Genomic DNA, 20,230 nt, shown 5'->3' on the forward strand with positions numbered 1-20,230 from the left:
CCAGAGGCCCCCGTGTCACCCCCTCTCCAGGTGTCCCCACCCCAGAGGCCCCCATGTCACCCTCACCCAGGTGTCTCCAGGTCACCCCCACCCAGCTGTGTCTCCATCCCCTTTGTCCTCTGCCCCAAGTGTGTCCAGGCCCTTCTCTGCACAGGGCGGAGGTCTGCCTAGGGCTTGGGTCCCCAGCATGAGTGCCATACAGGACCTGCCTCCCGGAGGCGTCTCAGAAATGGACGGCCCCCTGCCCAGTGGACAGATACATTCATCTGCCTGCTCTGCAACCACCCAAGTGCTCTCTGCTCGTGGCAGGCTGTGCCTTACTGGTCCAGGGACGTGTGCTTAATGGGGCGGCCGGCTCTTGGAAAGGGGCGGGGATGGGGTTGGGCCAATATTTTTAATGACCTACTTCTAACTCTAAAGCACAGAGTGGCTGCCACTGCGTTGTGTCTGAATTTTTATGGTAAGACTCAGCCTCTGGACGGCATGGTGACCAACCCTAAGGCCTGTGGCAGTGGAGCAGGGCCCAGGTGCTGGGTGTCCTGAGGTCTGGGATTGGGTGGGGCACACAGGTGCCTGCTGGTGTCAGTGGGCGGCGCTGAGGGCACAGGCTCCCAACATCTCCAGCTTCACAGATAGCCGGGGCTTCCCAAGGAAAAGCCCTTTCTGATAAGGCCAGTGGAGACTGGGGAGCAGCATGGGTGGGCTCAACGCCTCCCTCGCCTGTCCCGTGCAGGGCTCCCGCTGAGCCCATCGGCCCCGTCCTCATGGCTGTCAGCATTTGCAGGGTCTTTGTCCTTGCCCAATCTTGACTCCAGTCCTGGGTTGCACAGCACCTGCAGCCACACATCCGGGGTCTGCCGGGCCCAGGAACATGTCTGCTGGGTTTTCATGGAGAGCACTTCTCTACCACACAAGGCAAGCTGGTGGGAATCTAGCAAAACCATTAAGTAGATGAGCGTGCTGATCCAACCCAGCGCACATCCATGGCAGCTGTGGCTGGAGCTGCTCCTGGTGGAGCCTCAGGGTTCACCTGCCCAGGCCCACCCAGGCTTTCCAGGGCCAGTGGGTGAAGTGAGCAGGGTCCCCATGGGGGCTGCCATCTGGAGCCACTGATTCTGCCTCCCTTGGGTCTTCCACAGTGGCATGGGTGAGTGCAGTTCCTTAGAACATGGCACTGCTTCCTGTCCATCATCCTGGCAAGGAGTGGGGGCCGTTTTAGGGGCTCTGTCCTTCCTGCCTTAATGACTTGCTTCCCAGGTCAGGAAATGCTGATATTCTTGGAAGCCAAGGAGAGACTGGTGGACATGGCCAAGGGCCCTGGGCATCAGAGCTGCACTCATCCACCAGCGCTCTCCTGCTCTCCCTCTTCTGAGTTGAGCAAGGCTCCGTCAGCTGCCATCTGCTGCATCTGGGAGTCCCACTATCCATTGGCCCCACGCAGCCCCATGGTGGGGACACCGTGCTTGACCCCCCATCTCCATGCCTGTCACCCCGCCCACCCATCTCTGCCAGTCCAGAGCCCCTCAGCCCAGATCCTGTTCCCTGGCATCCAGCCCTGGCCCGTGTGTTGTACTGGACCGAGTGTAGAAAGTTATCACCAAGACAAAAGTATGCCAGATTGCAGGGTCATTTATTATGCTGGCGACCACAGAGGACTCACGTCTCTCCAACCTGTGGTGCCAAAAGGAGGGTGCCATGATTTTTTATACCCGAAAAACCACCTTGGGAGTGGGGGTGAGGGGCGGGGATGGGGATGAAAAGGTTTCGGACATTCCAAGGGCTAGGGGATTCTGTGATTCACCTCCTGGGCGGAGACAAGGGCGGGGGTCTCCGGACATTCCAAGGGCCAGGGGACTTTTGTCATTCTGTTTGTTACTTCAGTGGTTTACAGAAGTCAAGATATACATTTGTTTACACATCGTCTGGGTGGTGACAGAAGTCACAGATTTTAGCAGTTACTGATAAGGAAAGGTAAGCAGCTCTGCGTAGTTTTGCAGAACAAACTAGCAGTTCTATTTACAGAGGACAAGGACAGCAGTTATTGTGAGGAGAATGGGGCAGCCATTTCACCTTATCTAAAAACAGTTTTGCATTTTATAAAATAGTGTTGCTCAGGTTCTGGCTCTAGGCCAGCACAATATCACACGTGAGGAGCAGCTGCCTTGGAGCTGCGGCGTGGGGCCCCAGCACCCCCACCTCCCAGGAGGCCCCAGCACCTCTCCCTGCCTGTCAGCCACCAACCAGCTTCGAGAAGCTCTCCCAGCAGGGATTGCTCAGTCCTGGTGTCCTTGCTGAACACTGAGCAAAGCCATCTGCATGCCCCGACATGCTACTTTATGCCCAGGGCCTGTCTACCTTACACCTCCCTCCTGGGGCAGGACTTGACTCCTCCACCTGGACAAGCAGGTCATGAGAGGCGGGGCACTGCCTGAGGTCTCCCCAATTCCCAGGTGAGGGAGGTCTGCTTTCTCCATGGGGTGGGGGTTGCCGTGCTGGCACAAAGCGCTCCCGTGAATCTGGAGCTCACCCAGGGAACATCCAGGCGGTGGCGGCAGCAGCTCTCAGGGCGCACTTGTCCTGTGAGCCCAGCGCCACAGCGCGGCTACCCGACAGCGAGCCCCTCAGCCTGTCAGGGCGCAGCGGATGAGAGCCCTGCGAAGCTGCTGCAGAAGCCCTCCCGCTCCCACCACGCCTGGAGCTGATGGTTGGCTTACTGAAGCCCTGTTTTCTCAAGATTTCCCATGGAGCTGGCAAAAGCCACACGCTGGGCAACCCCTGGTCTTCACTGTTCCCACTCCTTTAGAACGCCCAGCATGGTGCAGCCCAGTGCGTCCCCTACTTGGCTGCCCACTGGAGGAGGACAGGCAGGGTGCAGGCTCAGGAGCTGTGGGAACCACCACGTCCCACCACGTGCCCAGAGGAGCTGGTCTGGGGACTGGTGAGGCTATGCAGAGAGATGGCACAGTGACAAGCACTCCGAGGCCCGAGAGTCCCGTTTGCAGTTCTCGGTCCTTCTCTGACATCTGACCGGTGTTCTCCATTCTTGCCCTCGTTTCATGAGACAGCCTTAACTTTCTAGGCTAGTGTGAATCCATCTCTGTCGCTTGCAACCAGAATCTTAAATTAACAGAGAAATACAGCAACTATTTTGTCAAACCCAGCATAAAGAGAAGAGCCCTTTCGGCCTCAACATATAAAACCCAGCGCAGTTACGCACACAAGTCAAGACAGGTGGAGCAAGCCCAGAGCTGTCTACACAGCAGGCTGCACCTGCCCCAGCCAGCCAGTGTCTAGGGCCGCTGCCTCCCCAAACACAGTGGCTCCTCCCAACACCGCGTGGGCCGTCCTCCTGCTGGCACGAGGCACCTCCAGGAGGAAGCAGCTGGAGCTGCTGGCTGCACACACTGCAGTTTGGCCTCTGCAATGTCAGTTTTGCTTTTATGTAGCTAAACCTAGTAAGTGAGAGTAACTTGAAAGCGGTTTCTCTCTTGTCCTTAAAGAGATGATCTTAGTACACTATGAAGCAATCACTTTTTAAACAATCCAACAGAGAACTCGTCAGTTACACATTTTAATTAGACATAACTTCTCTTTTAACAAACACACAGGTTATCTGGTGATGTTTTTTCATCAAAACACCCATCATTGCTGCAAGGTTTGCCTATTTTGTCTTTATGAAATCAACATGTATCTGCCAGTTCACACATACATACATATCTGCACACGTATGAAATATATGGGAATTATGGATCCTTATCGATGAATGTTAACAAAGAAGGAAGAAGTGCATCTACCAGCGAGCTGACCAGACTCACGAAGAGAAGTGCTGCTTCTTGTTTATTTTCAGAATGTCCAGGTCAACCGTGATGCCTTCTAACTTTATTCCAAAGTCAAGAAGTCTGAAGCAGCAAAATTAGAAAGTGCAATCTCAATGCCTCCCCACAAAAGTCCTTCCTTTTTAAGCCACTGCAACCTCACATATAATATTCACTCCAAACAAGGATTACAGTGCCCTCCTCTTCCCTAGGAACCTGGATCTGCATCTACCTAGGATCTCCTAGACCTCCATTCCTTACCCTGAAGGGTCCTCCCTGCTTTGCGGGTCAAGGTGTTAATAGTTCCTGTGACCTTCAAGAAAACAGCAGGAAAAATAATGCTTTACTCTGATGTCACTACAAATTCTGCACATACACCAACAAGCAAATTATCCTTTTTCGCAACTTTAAACCATTTTGGGTGAAGAGCATTCCACTGGAGCGCCACACGCACCCTCTCCTGCTGATTCTGCTTTGTGCTCAGCTTATCCAGGTATCTTTCGGTCCATCTGTGCAGTTATCAAATGGGACAACACTGTGTAAATATTCCACACCTAACACAATCCATTTCAAGATGGTGGCATCACATCAACACCCAAACTTGCTGACAGAAGGCAGCCGTGCCACACAAACACCAACGAATATCAACCCTATAGAAAGATCGTCTTCCGCGTGGGCACGGCGGCTCACGCCTGTAATCCCAGCACTTTGGGAGGCCGAGGCAGGCGGATCACCTGAGGTCAGGAGTTGGAGACCAGCCTGGCCAACATGGTGAAACTAAACGTGGTCTCAACTAAAAATACGAAAATTAGCCGGGCATGGTGGTAGGAGCCTGTAGTCCCAGCTACTCGAGAGGCTGAGGCAGGAGAATCACTTGAACCCTCAAGGTGGATATTGCAGTGAGCTGAGATTGTGCCACTGCACTCCAGCCTGGGGACAGAGCGAGACTCTGTCATTAAAACAAACAAACAAACAAAAAAAACAAAAAAAACTTGTCTTCCTAACTCTGCAGGACTGGGTCAGTGTCCACACTGGCTTGAAGGCTCTGAACACATTTACCTCACTGTAGAAGGAAGCTAGGCTATGAGCACACTGGACATTAGAAACAGCGTAACGATGATCAATTCACCTCGAATATCATTCACCTACAAAGTAATTACTGTATTTTCTTAATTTAAAGACAAACACAGAATGTTCATGCAGGGACACGCAGCAGACCAGACTGCCGCAGGAGTGGAGCCTGCACTGCTCTTTAGGAAGGGTCTGACGCACCAGGAAGTACAAACAAGGAGAGGAAGAGTTTCGTCCAGATTTACCTAAAAAATGACTTCTAAGCACCGGATGCGGTGGCTCACGCCTGTGATCCCAGCACTTTGGGAGGCCAAGGGGGGAGGATCACCTGAGGTCAGGAGTTTGAGACCATCCTGGCCAACATAGTGAAACCCCGTCTCTACTAAAAACACAAAAATTAGCCGGGTGTGATGGTGCGTGCCTGTGATCCCAACTACTCAGGAGGCTGAGGCAGGAAAATTGCTTGAACTCAGGAGGCAGAAGCTGCAGTGAGTCGAGATCACGCCACTGCACTCCAGCTTGGGGGACAGATTCCCTCTCAAAAAAAAAAAATAATAAAAATGACTTTTTCTTAAAGTGATGGTGGCAGAGCAGAAGACGTGACAGCAGAGCATCTGAGCAGCCTTAGCCGGGTGTGGGCGCCGAGAGCAGAGCCTGGTGGGAGGCCCATCTGCGGCAGGCAGCGCACGCCGGCACTGAGCCCGCCTCGGTGCTCACGGGGTTGGTTCCCAGGACTTCAAACAACGGAGGAGTGTAAAGTGTGTACGTCTCAGGGTACATCACGTGCTCCATGAATTGCAGCTCTCACACTGCCACGTGTTCTATGAGCTTTAGGATTTTTAACAGTGTGTCCTATTCCTGTAAGACAGGCAGGCAGGGAGAACCCTGCCCGTGCCCCTGCCTGGCCACTCACCATCAAATAACTGCACACAGGTTATCAGCAGTCCTGGAGAAAAGGTGCCTGGGCACAGACCAGCTCCCATGCTGCTCCCCGCGTGGCCTCGGGCAGGTTAGCTCTTCCACACCTCTGTCAAGTGAGGTGCGTGGGGACAAATTCACACAGCAGGCCCAAGGCGGTGTCCTTACAAGGACTGTGGGCAAGGCGGGCCCTGGACCGCCATCTGGGAACTCGGATTCTGGGAGAGCTCCCAGCACTGCTACTTAAGGGTGGCTCTGTGCCCACAGGGCTTGTGCCAACGACACAGACCATACCAAACTCATTCTCCTTCTGGACAGGCCAGGCGGCATGCCACGGGACCAGCCCTTAGTAAAAGCCCTGGCTGCCGAGTCCCCAGTGGGCTTGTTCTCAGAGTTAAGCAGGTCTGTGTGACTCCAGGGAGTGGGCCCTGGGGCGTCAGCACGTGGCTCCTCAGGGCACCACCCAATCTCCCTTTGGGGATTCTGCTTTGTGCTGTGAGCACCCCCCATGCTGGCCCCTGGGAGACCTCACAGCAGGCCACGTAACCCCGCAAAGAATAATGGTAACTCTTACTTCATAGGATTAGAATGAGGACCACATGAGTGAATGTGGACATGGGCTCAACTTCCAGCAGCCACGTGTGACACGGCTGGTAAATGCCTGTCCACCTTGTCGCTGCGGTAAACAATAATGTGTATAAAAACGTTTTGTAAAGAGTGAAGAGTTACACAAATAAAAGGTGGCATTATTACTTATAATGGCGAGTATTTCTGAGTAAATATCATCATTGCTAACAAATATCTGCTTGCTGAATACAGACACAAGCCAGATTCCAAACATACATTAAATAACAACTGGATACAGGAAACACTTCGTGTTTTTCCCCTTTATGGGGTGAGAGAGATCTTTAAAATATAAAACCTTGAAAATGTAACATTACCACTTTCTATTATCTGTTATGCAGTTCTAAACATTATCTGACAAATTCTTAATGTAATCTGGGGAGAGAGAAAAATAATTTGAGGAGAAAGTATTTAGGAAGTGATAAAACAGACAGAAAATTACTTGTGGTAAGGACCAGTATTGTATTTGACTTTTTTTTTACCCTGGAGCTGAAATACGAGGTGACACTTCTGCTTAATACAATACTGGCAGCTTAAAAATGCTTCAGATAAACTGTATCCCCAGCAGCTGCAAGCATCAGCAGGAAACCCTCTGTCTCTGCGGCTTCGCTGCCCTTCTGCTCAGAGGGTGGCAGGAGTGTAGGGCGCTGCTGATGGCTGATGATGTGGCCACGGCCCGGGCAGAAGGGACAGAAGACGCCGGAGACCCAGGAGGCACACGACTGCCTGGCCTCGAGTCACTAAAAGCAGCTTTATTTCATTCTTGTTTTACTTTTCGAGGATGGCTTTCTCTACCTTCTTAAACTTTTTCAGTTCAACAACGAGTTCCCAGTATTTGAGATACAGCCACATGAGTCTGCCATTCCGGCGTTTGTTGGTATTCCAGACGTCACCACAGTATGTATCATGCTGAAATATGTCGGTGAGACCGGCTCCCATCTCCAGGTCAGCAGCGACAGGGTCGACGGACGCTCGCACCAGTAAGCTCTTCTCCAGCTCCAGCCGCTTGCTGCGAGGAAGAAACAGGCTGCAGTAGATATTCTGTCTTTCTGTGAGGACAGCTTCAAACTCCTTCAGCAGAAGCCCGGCTCTCCTTTGCCAGTTCTCTTCCTTTTGGAGGCAGCTCAAATACGCACTTCTCAAAGGCTGCACCTGTCTTTTTTCTTGCATTACCTGAGCCCGTTCCTCTTCCAGAAGCTTCTTTTCTTCTACCAACTTGCGTCCCTGAGAGATAAGGGCTTCTCGATAACTAGCCGTTCTGTTTTGTTCCTTTTCAAGTTCTAAAGACAGCTGAGCAACGGCACGCCGATTTTCTGAGATCATGGCATGGTACCTGGCTTCCAGATCCCGTTGGAAAGCAGTGGTTCTCTGACGGTATGCTTCTCTCTCTTTTTCTATTTCTTTCTGGGACTCCCTAGACCAAATCCAACCTGACAGGAACGAATTGGAGAAAAATACACATAATGAAAAAGTTAGGGCTGAAGTTCTATAATCTTCACTTAAATCACAAGGCAGCTAAGCCAGCGTTTCAATAAAAGCTTAAGACCTCAGCCATACCATGAAGATCACTTTTATATAAAAATGTGTAACAGGCAAAGTTCTTCTCTTAAAATCAGGTAAGGGCTGGGTGACCAGAAGATCCTACCCCGGCCCTTTCCTTCTAATCTGTTGTTGCTAAGATCTGCCATTGCTTTTTTCTCCTCTCAGACCCTCCACATTTGCCTACTCTGGCTCCTGTACAATTGGCAAAGTTTAACATATTTGGGTTGGCTTCAACTACCACTGGCAAGGTTCTTATGGAAGTCGTATATAGCTTTGCCTGGTGGTCACTAGAAAACGGCCTGAGTGGGAGACACTGCTTATGTTTTGATAAGAGCACAAAAAATAAAGTGGGTTAAGAAGTTGAGCCTCAAGACACGGCGGGCGTCTTTCCTCCAACGGGAGACTGCTGGAATCTCACGAAAACGGGACGGGGATTGCTGGGAGGCTGCAGTGGGCACTGCCCGGCCCTGCCCCACACCGAGGAGCAGCAGGGCTGCCCTGCATGCAGAGAACCCAGTGTCTCTAAGACCTGATGACCCACAAAGCATGCTGGCCAGCAGGTGCCTGGCTCCGGATGCAGCCACCAACTCTTTCCCCATCCCACGAGTGACAGCTGGGTGTGTCTCAACAATCAAAAAATGACAGTGTGACAATACTTCCATCCACATTCCGAACCAATGCTATTGCTCTATAATTTAATGAATGTTGAAGCAACTACATGCTAAGTCTTAGTCTTCCAAAATAATGATGTGTTCTGCTTGTACATTCTAAGAGCAGCACGGATTTGAGTCCCCTGGAAAACAGATTTGTTCGGCAAATTTTCAAAGCCCAAGGCCCCAGAAGCCACTGAAAGCCGCAGTCTGGGTTCTCTCAGGCACATCCACCCTGCACCCCATCCCCCACGCCCCACTCTGTGGAACGCCTTCATCTGCAGCCCCTTCTAGAACCCCTGGAGTGTCCATCAACTGTAATGGTTCTCTCCCTCCTTTTGCTGCTTCCCCCAACTCAGGTGGTGTCCTTGCCATTCAGTTCTTTTTTCCCAGGTCATTAACGACCACTTCTGTGGGAGCAATTCCAGGACAGCAAGACTTCCGTTCGCCTGAAAGCCGGCCTCCCTTGGATACGCTGTTGCCACTTCACTGTGCAAGCACAAGACCAAATTCATCCTTCCTTAGCCAAAAAGAGCTGCTAGTCCTGCTTCAGATGACAACCCAAACTCATGTCATCCTTGTCTTCTCCCACTGACAAGAGCTCACAGGCAGGGGGCCCAACCAGGAAAGAGGCAGTCACAATGTCACTTGATAAGCACTGAGGGGTTTGCACAGGTGAGTGAGGAGACAGAAGGGAAGGCTCATCTGGTTTTGGTGAAGTCCAGGAAGGCTCATAAAGAGGTGAATGAACAAACTCTGGAAGGCTGAGCAGGAGCTGCAAGGAAAAGTCACCTCAAGTCAAACAAGCAGGGCAGGAGAGGGCATCAGAGAGCAAGAGCTTCCAGGCACCGTGTGTTCTGGGGACGTATGTTCTGGGGACGTATGTTCTGGGGATGGGGCTTATGTCAAGGAGAAGCTGGAGCTGGCTCTGGAAACTCTCAGGGGCTAAATGAGAGGAGTCCCCAAGAGATCCAGACAAGGAGCACGGGATGTGCCCTGCAGCCATGAGGAGTCAAAGGAATAACCTGATTTGGGAGCATCCAGCAGGTGTGGAGGACTGGAGGTGGGTCTGGGAGGGGTGGGCAGAACCAAGGGGAGGCAGGGGGCCGCTGCCTGATATAATCTGGGTGCAATCTCAGTCAAGTCACGTCCCTGACACATAAAACAACTAGAAAACTAACACAGACAATGACATACAGTTAAACATCAGACCACACCATACAGGCTGTGCTTACTGGGAAGTTTTTGGCTGGTTGGGGAGCCAGGCCAGGGAAGCTACAGCCAACTTTGCAGAGGAAAGTGTGGCACGACAGGCTGGGTGTCAGGAAAACCTTAATTCCGAGTCTGACCTGACAGACGTCTAGTGATTTTGGGCACAGGCAGCTTTTCAAAGCCTCAGTTTCAGTTGGGACTGCTGCTTCTGGGAAGACGGGGCGGACATCCTCCCCATTCTTCTTGCTAAGTACACTAAAAATCCTGGACATCATCTATAAAATGAGATGACTCTGAAAAGTGGAGAGAAGGCAAATTGGCTTGGGTCCTTGGGACCCCAGGAGCCACATGGGGGCAAGTCCTCCAGGTTTTCATTTTGCCTCATAGATCCCGGACTTGGAGCTGAAGACACAGGCATTGGAGATCTCGACGGTTGCACATAAAAAAGGAAACTCTAACAAAGCCTCCTCTCTCTGCCCAAAGGACCATGACAGGAGCCTGGCAGGAGAGAAAATGTTCCAACAATAATCACTCTACGTCAGCCAAACAACACGGAAAAACTGCGGCCCACCTCCACCCACACGGACAAAGGCGGAGCAGGCGCCGAGGCTCCCACTCCCACACAGCTGCAAACACAGGGTGTGGTCGGGGAAGCCACATGGGGAGCAACAGTGAGGTCTTCCTGGCAGGGGACACCAGTGGAGGCCAGTGGGCTGGAACTCCCAGCCCTTCCTCAGGGGCCCACGGGGGCCAGAGGCTGAGTGGGGAGCCTGGACTTCTAGCCCAACCTGGCAGTAAGGAGGCCGTGTGGCCCTTCCCCTGCCAGGGTGCTGTTCAAGAAAGCCAGCTAAAACCAAAGGTTTAAATAAAAACCAGTGTTTCATCACATAATACCCAAAATGCCCAGGGTCCAATAGAAAATCACTCATAACACCAAGGCCCAGGATGGGTCACGCTAAATGAACAAAAATAACCAACAGATGCCAATAGCCAGGTGAGAGATGGCAGTATTATCCAACAAGGGTTTTAGGGCAGCCGCCATGACAGAAAATAAACAGAGGACGGCCAGGTGCAGTGGCGCACACCTGTAATCCCAGAACCTTGGAAAGCCGTGGCAGGCAGATCATGAGGTCAAGAGATACAGACTATCCTGGCCAATATGGTGAAACCTCGTCTCTATAAAAAATACAAATATTATCTGGGCGTGGTGGTGCATGCCTGTAGTCCCAGCTATTCTGGAGGCTGAGGCAGAAGAATCACTTGAACCCAGGAGGCAGAGGTTGCAGTGAACAGAGATTGAGCCACTGCACTCCAGCCTGGCGACACAGTGAGACGCCATCTCTAAATAATTAATTAATTAATTAATTAATTAAATAGAAGACATAAGGAAGAACCAAATGAAAATTCTAGAACTGAAAAACGTAACAACTGGAAGAAAAACCAGAATGACAGAACAGACATGGAGAAGAGCAGCGGGCCCCAGGCAGAGGCTCGGGACGTCCCTCACCAGCACAGAGACAAGATCCTTCACAGTCTCACCACAGACATCATTCTACAGTCCATGAAAGTAACTCTACAGCATGACCATGTGAGGATTGCTCCAGAGACAAAAGCCTGGTTCAATATTCAAAAATCAATGTAATCTAACACATTACTAAGCTGATGAAGAAAAAATCACATGATCGCATCAATTAAAACAAAAAAAATGGATCAAATTCAACATCTATTCATGAAAAACAGAAATACAGGGAGCTTCCCTGACTTGATAAAGTGCATCTATGGAAAACCTGCAGCTGACGCTGTACTTAGCTGGGAGAGGCCAAGTGTGTTCTCTCTCAGGTCAGGGACCGTCCAACAGAGTCCCAGAAGCTCCAGCCAGTGCTGGACGGCAAGACAAAGAAACCAAAGCAAACAGGTTAGAAAGACGAAATACAACTAAAGTCTTATCCCTTATAATAAAATTAACTCAAATGGGAAGGGCTTAAATGTAAAACTAAAACTTTAGGGGAAAAAGCCTTCAGGATCTAGGGCTAGCAGAGTTCTCAGACTTCCATGAAAAGCATGGTTCATAAAAGGAAATGATAAGCTGCATTACAGCTGACACTGCAAACGCCCCTATGAAGGGAATGAAAAGACGGGCCACAGACTGGGAGGGGATGCTTGCAAGCCACATACCCAACTAAGCACCAGCATCTCAGACATGTTAACCACTCTCAAAACTCAATGTTGAAAAACAAGCAGTCCTATTAGAAAATGGCTGAAAGGCCGGGCGCGGTGGCTCAAGCCTGTAATCCCAGCACTTTGGGAGGCCGAGGCGGGTGGATCACGAGGTCAAGAGATCGAGACCATCCTGGTCAACATGGTGAAACCCCGTCTCTACTAAAAATACAAAAAAAAATTAGCTGGGCATGGTGGTGCATGCCTGTAATCCCAGCTACTCAGGAGGCTGAGGCAGGAGAATTGCCTGAACCCAGGAGGCGGAGGTTGCGGTGAGCCAAGATCGCGCCATTGCACTCCAGCCTGGGTAACAAGAGTGAAACTCCGTCTCAAAAAAAAAAAAAAAAAAAAAAAAAAAAAAAAAAAAAAAAAAAAAAAAGAAAATGGCTGAAAGATAAAAACACTCATTTCATCAGGATACGATGACGGCAGTAAGCACGTGAAGAGATGCGACATAGCTCACTAGAGCCACGATGAGAAGATGCTCAACACCGTACAGTAGAGCCACGAACAGAGGCGGCACCACACTCCCATTGGGACGGGCGGGACAGGACAGCAAAGAAACACCAAATGCTGACCAGGAGGTGGAGAAACTGATCCACTCATGTGTTGCTGGTGAGAACCTAAAACAGTGCAGCCACTTGGGAAAATATTTGGCCCTTTCTTAAAAAACTAAACGTGCAACTACCATAAAACCCAGTAATTGCACTTCTGGCCATTTATCCCAGAGAAATGAAAACTCGACATCTACACAAAAACCTGCACAATGATGTTTATGACAGCTTTATTCATAATAGCTGAGAACTGGAAATCACCCAGATGTTTTTCAGTGGTGAAACACACTGTGATACGTCCATGTCATCAAACATGACTCAGCAATGAAAATGCCGATGAACTACTGATACAGCAACAATCTGCATGGATCTCGGGGGATTATGCTGAGTGAAAAAAGCCAAGCCAAAAGGTTACATACCATTTGAGTACATTTATATAACACTCTTGAAATGACAGAAGTCTGGACATGAGGAACAGATTAGCGGCTGCTGGGAGTTGTGGAGGAAGGTGGGGTTCCCAAGGGCGGCATGAGGGTCCCCAGGACTGCTGCACCTTGACTGACTCCTGGCGGATGTCTTGGCTGTTACACTGCACTGTTGTTTTGCAGATGTTTCCACTGGGGAAAGCTGGGTAGAGGGTACATGGGCTCTCGGTATTACTGATCATAACTCCATGTGATTTACAATGACCCCAAAATACAATGTTTAATTAAAAGAAACTGAGTTGGACCCAGTGATCTGAACCAGTCCCTTTCAGCTCTAAGACGATGTTCTCTAGGTCAGGGGAGGAAAGAGGAGGTATAGGAACGCTAGAGGGAGAAAGCCTGGAGAGAGGAGATGGGGAAGGGGAATCAGGAAGACCGAGAGAAAAGTGGGGAAAGCAGAATGGCAGAGGGGTGTGAAGAGAGAGAAGCCCACTGGAGCGCTGAGATACTGAATATTCTCCCCAGGGAGCTACTCACGGTAAGAATTTCTCCACGGACTGCTCTTGCCTGAAAGCACAATTACAGGCAAGCACAATTATACACACGTCTACGTTATGTTCAGTAAAAACAAGCAAATGAAGTAGGTGATCAGGACAAAACTAGCCTCTCATCAATAAATCATTCAACAGTGTGTATCAAGTATTCATCTATCTTCCTCTTCTGGACTACACTGGGGCCGGTCAATGCTCCTGCGTGAAACAGAACCTCAAACACATCACAACACACCTTTGGAGAATCCTCCTAAGAAAGCCAAGTTAACAGTTACCTCTGACCACATGACCTCAGCAAAAAACCAAGAAGAAAAAATAAAATATTTTTCAACCCTTTTCAGGGACAAAAAGCATCATTTCAAAAGTCCGAGAAGGGAAGGCAAGAATTATTTCAAAAGTGAAAGTTATCATGAAAGGCTATAAAAGCTGGAGAGAGTCTGAAAAACAATTGGAAAATGAGTCACTGAAATTCAGGGCCTCTCCCAGCCTCAAAGCCAATTAATTATTACATTAGTAAGAGCAGTTTTAAGCCTTCCAACCCACTCACCCTAGCCACAGGCAACAGCAGCCTCTCCAAGTGCTAAGTGCTTTTTTTCCAAGCCTGCAGGCGGGTGAGCTTTTTAGGTGGCAGCCCCTTAGGGCTGTACGTGGACCAGCCTTGTCGTTCACCACGAAGCGGGCACTGTGCAGATCACTGAATCAAAAACCACCTGCTCTTACCAGCCTCCACTTGCTCTACAGCAAAACTTTTGACCTGCCACATCAAAGCAGATAAAAGGCCACTACAGAAAACACACCACTACAGCTAGACGACAGGTTTGCCTTTCTCCCATTCAATTATTCAGTTTCTCACACTCCTAAGCGCCAGCCCAGAACCAGGGAATGAGAAGAAGCACAAACTCACTCCTCTACATCAGTGTACTGACTGTGTGCTGGGGATATGATAAGTCTGCATGTGACTGGTAGGTCCCCAAAGTGACACCAAGTCAATCCAAACTAGAGAGAATTTCTGGCCAGGCGGAGCAGAGATTTCACAGATGAAGACTTCCAAGATGGATTTCCTGAACATTGAACATCACTGGTTTTCCAAAACTGGTATTGTTTGGTTTTTTAACCCTGTTGCCCAAGCTGGAGGGCAAGTGGTACGATCTTCACTCACTGCAGCCTCCACCCCAGCCTCAGCTGATCTTCCCACCTCAGCCTCCTGAGTAGCTGACACTACAGTTGTGTGCCGCTAATTTTTTTTTTTTTTTTTTTGGTAGAGAAGGGGTTTTGCTATGTTGCTCGGGCTGGTCATGTGATCTGCCCACCTGGGCCTCACAGAGTACTGGTATTACAGGTGTGAGCCACCATGCCCAGCCCACTGGTTTCCTTTACGTCCGTTTCTTCCCCCACATCAGTCCTTATGAGGGCACCTGAAACAAGAGACCCCCCCCCACCCCTCACCCTTCCCCTTCAGAGTAGCAAAGCCTTGAGAAGGAACTAACAGTTATTAAAATCCACCTCACACAAAATACTTCTAAACCCATTGGCTTACTTAATCCCTGCAATGTGCTGAGGTTAAGTATGATTATCCATCTCCCATGAACAGGAAAACTGAGGCTCAGAGTTAAGTAATTTGCCCACAGTTCACTGCATGGGATAAAACTCGGCTGTCCCTGGAAGGTCCCAAAGTCACGGCCTTCAGGCTCCCACACCATGCTGCCTCCCTCACCAGGCTCCACACTCTCAGCCTGGAAAACATGAATTTTAAGAAAACCATGACTTACGAAAGGCAGCCAATCCCAGCATTGGAACCAATAGGGCATAATTCCATCTGCTTCCATCACCACCATCCGCCCTGGAATTAGGCCGGATATTCCAATTTGGGGGATCATTTAGGTTATTCATGGAGATATACCTTGAAGTAAAGGATAAGAACGTTAACTACTTTTATTCAAGAAAATTTTTTCAGTTTTAACTATGTGCTGCACAGCACTGAGCCCTACGGGATTCAAAGAAAAAAAACACAAGACCTTAGATGTAGGCGACTCACAACCTGGTTGGGGTAAGTGGAGAAAGCAGACATGCCTTAGCCATCTGAAATGCAGGCAGAATGAGGTACATGCTCTGCTACAGATACGTTTAAATGTATGGCTGCTGTGATGGTTAATTTTGTGTGTCAACTTGACTGTGCCACGGGGTGCCCAGATACGTGGTTTAGCATTATTTCTGAGTGTGTCTGCAAGGGTGTTTCTGGATCAGATTAGCATTCAAACCCTTAAACCAATTCCTTACATCTCTCCCCTCTACTGGTTGTCTCTCTGGAGAACCCTAATACAGTTGTATGAAAGATACAGAATCAACTCATTAAAAGTAGGCTCACACTGACACTTTCACATGAGCTAGCGTTTGAAGAGTGAGCAGCATTTTAACAGGCAGAGATAGAAGGAAAGGTCTTCTGATAGAAGGAAGACTGTGAGGAAGGCAGGCAGGGGCCATGTGGTGGGGAAGGTGCAAACAGGGCTAGAAGCTGCTCAGGCCTCCTCCTGTGGTGGTGGTAAGCGCAGAGATTACAGAGCTGCCTGCTTCAGGCTCAGCATGCACCCTCTATAGCTAGGCTAGGTTAATATGAATTTACAATTTACTGAGTACCTACACGAGGTTGCACATTTTCAGAAAGTAGTCACTTTGTTTACATGTGACCTCCACAAATACACACGAGGCTGCACATTTTCACAAAGGAGTCACTTTGTTTACATGTGACCTCCACAAATACACACGATTACAAAATACTTAATCAAGCGATGTATAAGAAACAAGAAATCCATTCCAATTTCTGAAAACTTTTCATCGGATTTTCAACAAATACTTGTTTAACACCTAAAGACAGAAAATTATAATACACAATGAAGATATGACAAAAATATGTCTTGGAGCTTAATACTAAGCGATTGTGGTAATTACAGAATCAAAAAATTAAGGCTGGCACAGTGGCTCTCACCTGTAATTCCAGCACTTTGGGAGGCCAAGGCAGGTGGATCACCTGAGGTCAGGAGTTTGAAACCATCCTGGCCAATATGGTAAAACCCCATCTCTACTAAAAATACTAAAATTAGCTGGGCATGTTGGCGGGTGCCTGTAGTTCCAGCTACTTGGGAGGCTGAGGCAGGAGAATCTGTTGAACCCTGGAGGCAGAGGTTGTAGTAAGCCGAGATCATGCCACTGCACTCCAGCCTTGCAACAAGAGCTAAACTCCATCCCAAACAAAACAACAGATAACTAACCTAGGACCAAAATTGCATAACTTTCAAAAAAATGTCTAGGAGGCATTATGTTTATTCCCTGTAGCCAATAAAGGCCACATCTGGGGCATGCATCTAAGGAAATAATCCTAAAGATAAAGACATGTTCTTTATGGTGTTATTTATTAGTAGCAAAAATGGGAAACCCAAATATCAACAAAATGGGACTGGATCATTGCAAATGTACTAAAATAATTCAAAATAGTTAAAAAAAAACATTATGTACAATAGGAAGATTTTAATAATTTAAAGTGAAAAGGCAGGAAACATAATTACTAATGATTATTGGTTTATCTTTCATGCCACTTCATTCCACAAAAAGATCTCAGGTATCTTACAAAACGACACGCTAGAAAAATTAAAACACGATCTGAACCCGAAGCAAAGTCAGGGTTGGCTGGCAGAAGGTCGTACCAGCCAAAGGAGGGGTCTGCGCAGCTTTCACAGCGGACCCAGGCCGTGCGCGGTGGCTCCGCCCGCAATCCCCGCGCTCTGGGAGGCAGAGGAGGGAGGATCGCTCGAGGCCAAGAGTTCGAGACCGGGCAACAAAGCAAGATCCCGCCTCTACAAAAAATTTAAAAATTAGCCGGAAGCCAGGGGCTGGGGACATGAGCGAGGGAGGCTCCCACCCCTCCGAGGCCGGAGACCGAGGGTCACTCCCGCTCACTAGAGGCCGGAGGCCCGGGGCCGCTCCCGCCCGACTCCGCGGACAAGCGCCGCCCTCCGACCCCATTCCCTGCGGTCCGGACGTTCAGGCCCTCTCGGTCTGCGCGATCCCGGAGAACCACCCACGGGGCTTTAAAAATGTTGGCGCCCGACGCCTCCCCAGAACACGGCCGGCCCTACCTCAGTCGGAGAAAGCGGGACCTCGGTGTCGCCCCCAGCGCCACCGTCCGCGGGTCCGCTTTGCGCAGGCGCGGCGCCCCCACTCAGCCCCCGCCCAGGGCGTGGCGTGGTGCGCAGGCGCGACGTCCCCCGCTGCCGCCCCGCTCGACCCCGGCGTAGTGCGCAGGCGCGGTATCCCCCCTACCCCGCTCGACCCCCGTGTGGTGCGCAGGCGCGGTATCCCCCCCACATCCTCCCCCCCGCTCGACCCGGGTGTGGTGCGCAGGCGCAGTCTGCGCGGGGACTGGCGGGACAGCGCGGCGACGACTGACATGTCGGGGGTCCGGAGGCTGTCGCGGCTGCTGAGCGCCCGGCGCCTGGCGCTGGCCAAGGCAGTGAGTCCGTGCCGCGGACCGGGGAGGGGCAGGCGGGGGCCGGGGCAGCAGTAGGAGCGGGCGGGTCCCCAGCGGGTCCGAGCGGATCGAGCGCCGGGTCCCCGCGCCCCCTGCCCGGGGATCCGGAAAGGGCTGAGAGAGCCCTGGGCCGGTGCGAGGGGGAGCAGCGGGGCGGACCCGGGGTCCGGGGGTCATTCCTTAGCAGGTCGTGCGCATCCCGGTGAAGGTCACGACCCCACGGGCTGCTCGGCCCGGGGGTCCCTTCCGCGCACTGGTCCGGGCCTGGGGCCCGGGGACCCCGCGGGCTGAGGTAGCCCCCCGCCTCCGTGCCTGGCGCGTGGACTCGGGGAGGAGTGGTGTCTGCCCAAGGTGACCCGGGCGGATAGCGGCCGCTGGCCGCCCTGGCTGCGCCGGGCCTCTGCCGCCGGTTGTGCGGGTTGTCCCGCGGGTGGGGCCGCCGGCGTCGGTGCGGGGGCCGGGCTCGACCGGGCCGGGCGTCGGGCGGGAAGCGCCGCGCGCCGGGGCCTGGGCCTGCGGTTCCCCTTCCCCGAAAGCGCAAATCTGTGCATGTCCACGTCGAGCCCTTGTAAGTGAAGGGCCTCTGCTTTGGCGGCGGTGTTTGGCGGCCCTTGTGCGCAGTTTTTAAAAATCAGACGGAGACCTCCGCGCACTGACCGGGCCGGGACGCCAGGACCCGTGCCTTCCCGTGCGTTGTGAGTGCCGCGGGGGCCGGGCTCGGCTCGGTCCAGGATGATGGGCAGGGTTATACTTCCCGGAGCCCTTGCTGTCTGAGTTTGTCTGAATGTGCCCTCTACGATTGCATCTTCAGAATCGGCCTTCTAGGGTTTTATTTAATCAAGCTAAATTTGATTGGTTTAGTTATTTGGTTCTTTGAAATGAACTTACCCACCCACTTCCTTAATTACGAAGTAATTTTAAATTGCAGAGTAAAAATCTCAGTAGGAACGAAGGCATTCAGGAATATTGATTTGAATTATGCCTGTAATTGTGCAATTTTCTGGTTGAATTAAATGTGAGAATTGGTCATGCAGCCACCCCGTCTGCATCATGCAAATGTAAACGTTTTAGTGTGTTGCTGTGGTTGGTGCTGACTGAGCAGAGACCCCCGCTGCAAGTTGGGCGCTTAAGAGCTGCCAGGAGGCGTCCACAAGCAGGAAGTAAAGTCCATGGTCGGTGATGGTCGCTTGCGACTGGAGAAGCTGGGGCTGGTAGTACCTTTGTCCTCATCCCAGGTGGTGCCCCGTGCTGCTTCTGCAGACCAAGACCCCGCCAGCCGTGGAGTCGCTTCAGACAAAATGGCAAGATAGCAAAATTAAACCAAGTTAGGCCTACCAAATATGGTCTTGGGTTTTTTAACTATTTTTATCTTGATGAAGTCAGCTTTTCCTGCAGAAATTCTGCCTGCAAGCAATGTATTTATTGGCATTTCAGATAGGCTTTTTTTCTTGAAGAATTGGAGTTTACAAAGGAACAACATAAATTAGCGGGAAAAACAAAGAAATTTATGATAGCCGACTGAGAAATGTGTTTGGAAAATAGATAATTTCGGTAAAGTCCAGAGAGAATTTTTTAATCTCATTTCGGCCAGTTCTCTGGTGTTTTGAAGTCGTTCTGTATTTACAGCTGCTTTCAAGTGACGAACTTCTCAGACTTATTTTGCCTTTAGTGTCTTTTTATGGCGGAGGGCACTGACACAGCTTACAAACTGTTCGAAAGCAGCTTAATCCAGAGGAAAAGTAAAACCAAGAAACTTAAATAGTTACTGGGTTAACTGCTTGCTTCAGGTGAAGTTTTTCAAATCCCTTAACATGAATATCCAATATATTGTTCTAGAACAAATTGATTTCTTTTCTTTGAATGGATTGTTCTGAATATGTTTAATGGTGCTCTAGAAATACACTATTTAAGCCATTATAGTAATAAACTTTCAGGCCAGGCGCGGTGGCTCAAGCCTGTAATCCCAGCATGGTGGGAGGCCAAGGCGGGTGGATCACGAGGTCAAGAGATCGAGACCATCCTGGTCAACGTGGTGAAACCCCGTCTCTACTAAAACTACAAAAAATTAGCTGGGCATGGTGGCGCGTGCCTGTAATCCCAGCTACTCAGGAGGCTGAGGCAGGAGAATT

General features: G+C 50.5%; 2 protein-coding genes across 2 annotated transcripts in view; one reads left to right on the forward strand and one right to left on the reverse strand.

Moving 5' to 3' along the window:
• Positions 1-6,358: 6,358 nt before the first annotated feature.
• CCDC127 (coiled-coil domain containing 127) lies at positions 6,359-17,815 on the reverse strand. The gene is made up of 3 exons (XM_017520411.2): positions 17,710-17,815; positions 15,349-15,479; positions 6,359-7,858 (listed from the first exon to the last, which is right to left on the reverse strand). Exons 2-3 carry the CDS (start codon positions 15,467-15,469, stop codon positions 7,197-7,199), a joined length of 783 nt encoding a protein of 260 aa, XP_017375900.1. The 5' UTR covers positions 15,470-15,479; positions 17,710-17,815; the 3' UTR covers positions 6,359-7,196.
• Positions 17,816-17,948: 133 nt separating this feature from the next.
• Positions 17,949-20,230, forward strand: part of SDHA (succinate dehydrogenase complex flavoprotein subunit A) — a 31,065-nt gene continuing 28,783 nt past the window's right edge. The window contains exon 1 of the mRNA XM_017520409.2: positions 17,949-18,083. Within this exon, the coding sequence (XP_017375898.1) occupies positions 18,021-18,083 (63 nt within the window). The 5' untranslated portion in view covers positions 17,949-18,020. The remainder of the gene's footprint in view (positions 18,084-20,230) is intronic.

This window comes from Cebus imitator, unplaced genomic scaffold (assembly GCF_001604975.1).
Source record: "Cebus imitator isolate Cc_AM_T3 unplaced genomic scaffold, Cebus_imitator-1.0 Scaffold835, whole genome shotgun sequence".
Classification (NCBI taxonomy): Eukaryota; Metazoa; Chordata; class Mammalia; order Primates; family Cebidae; genus Cebus; species Cebus imitator.

What these genes read in the sequence shown, in the direction of transcription:
- CCDC127 (XM_017520411.2), bottom strand. Translation starts at nt 15,469, where the DNA reads ATGAATAACCTAAATGATCCCCCAAATTGGAATATCCGGCCTAATTCC. An exon ending in GCTGGGATTGGCTGCCTTTC is followed by an intron (nt 7,859 to 15,348) that starts GTAAGTCATGGT and finishes CGTTCCTGTCAG; the next exon opens with GTTGGATTTGGTCTAGGGAG.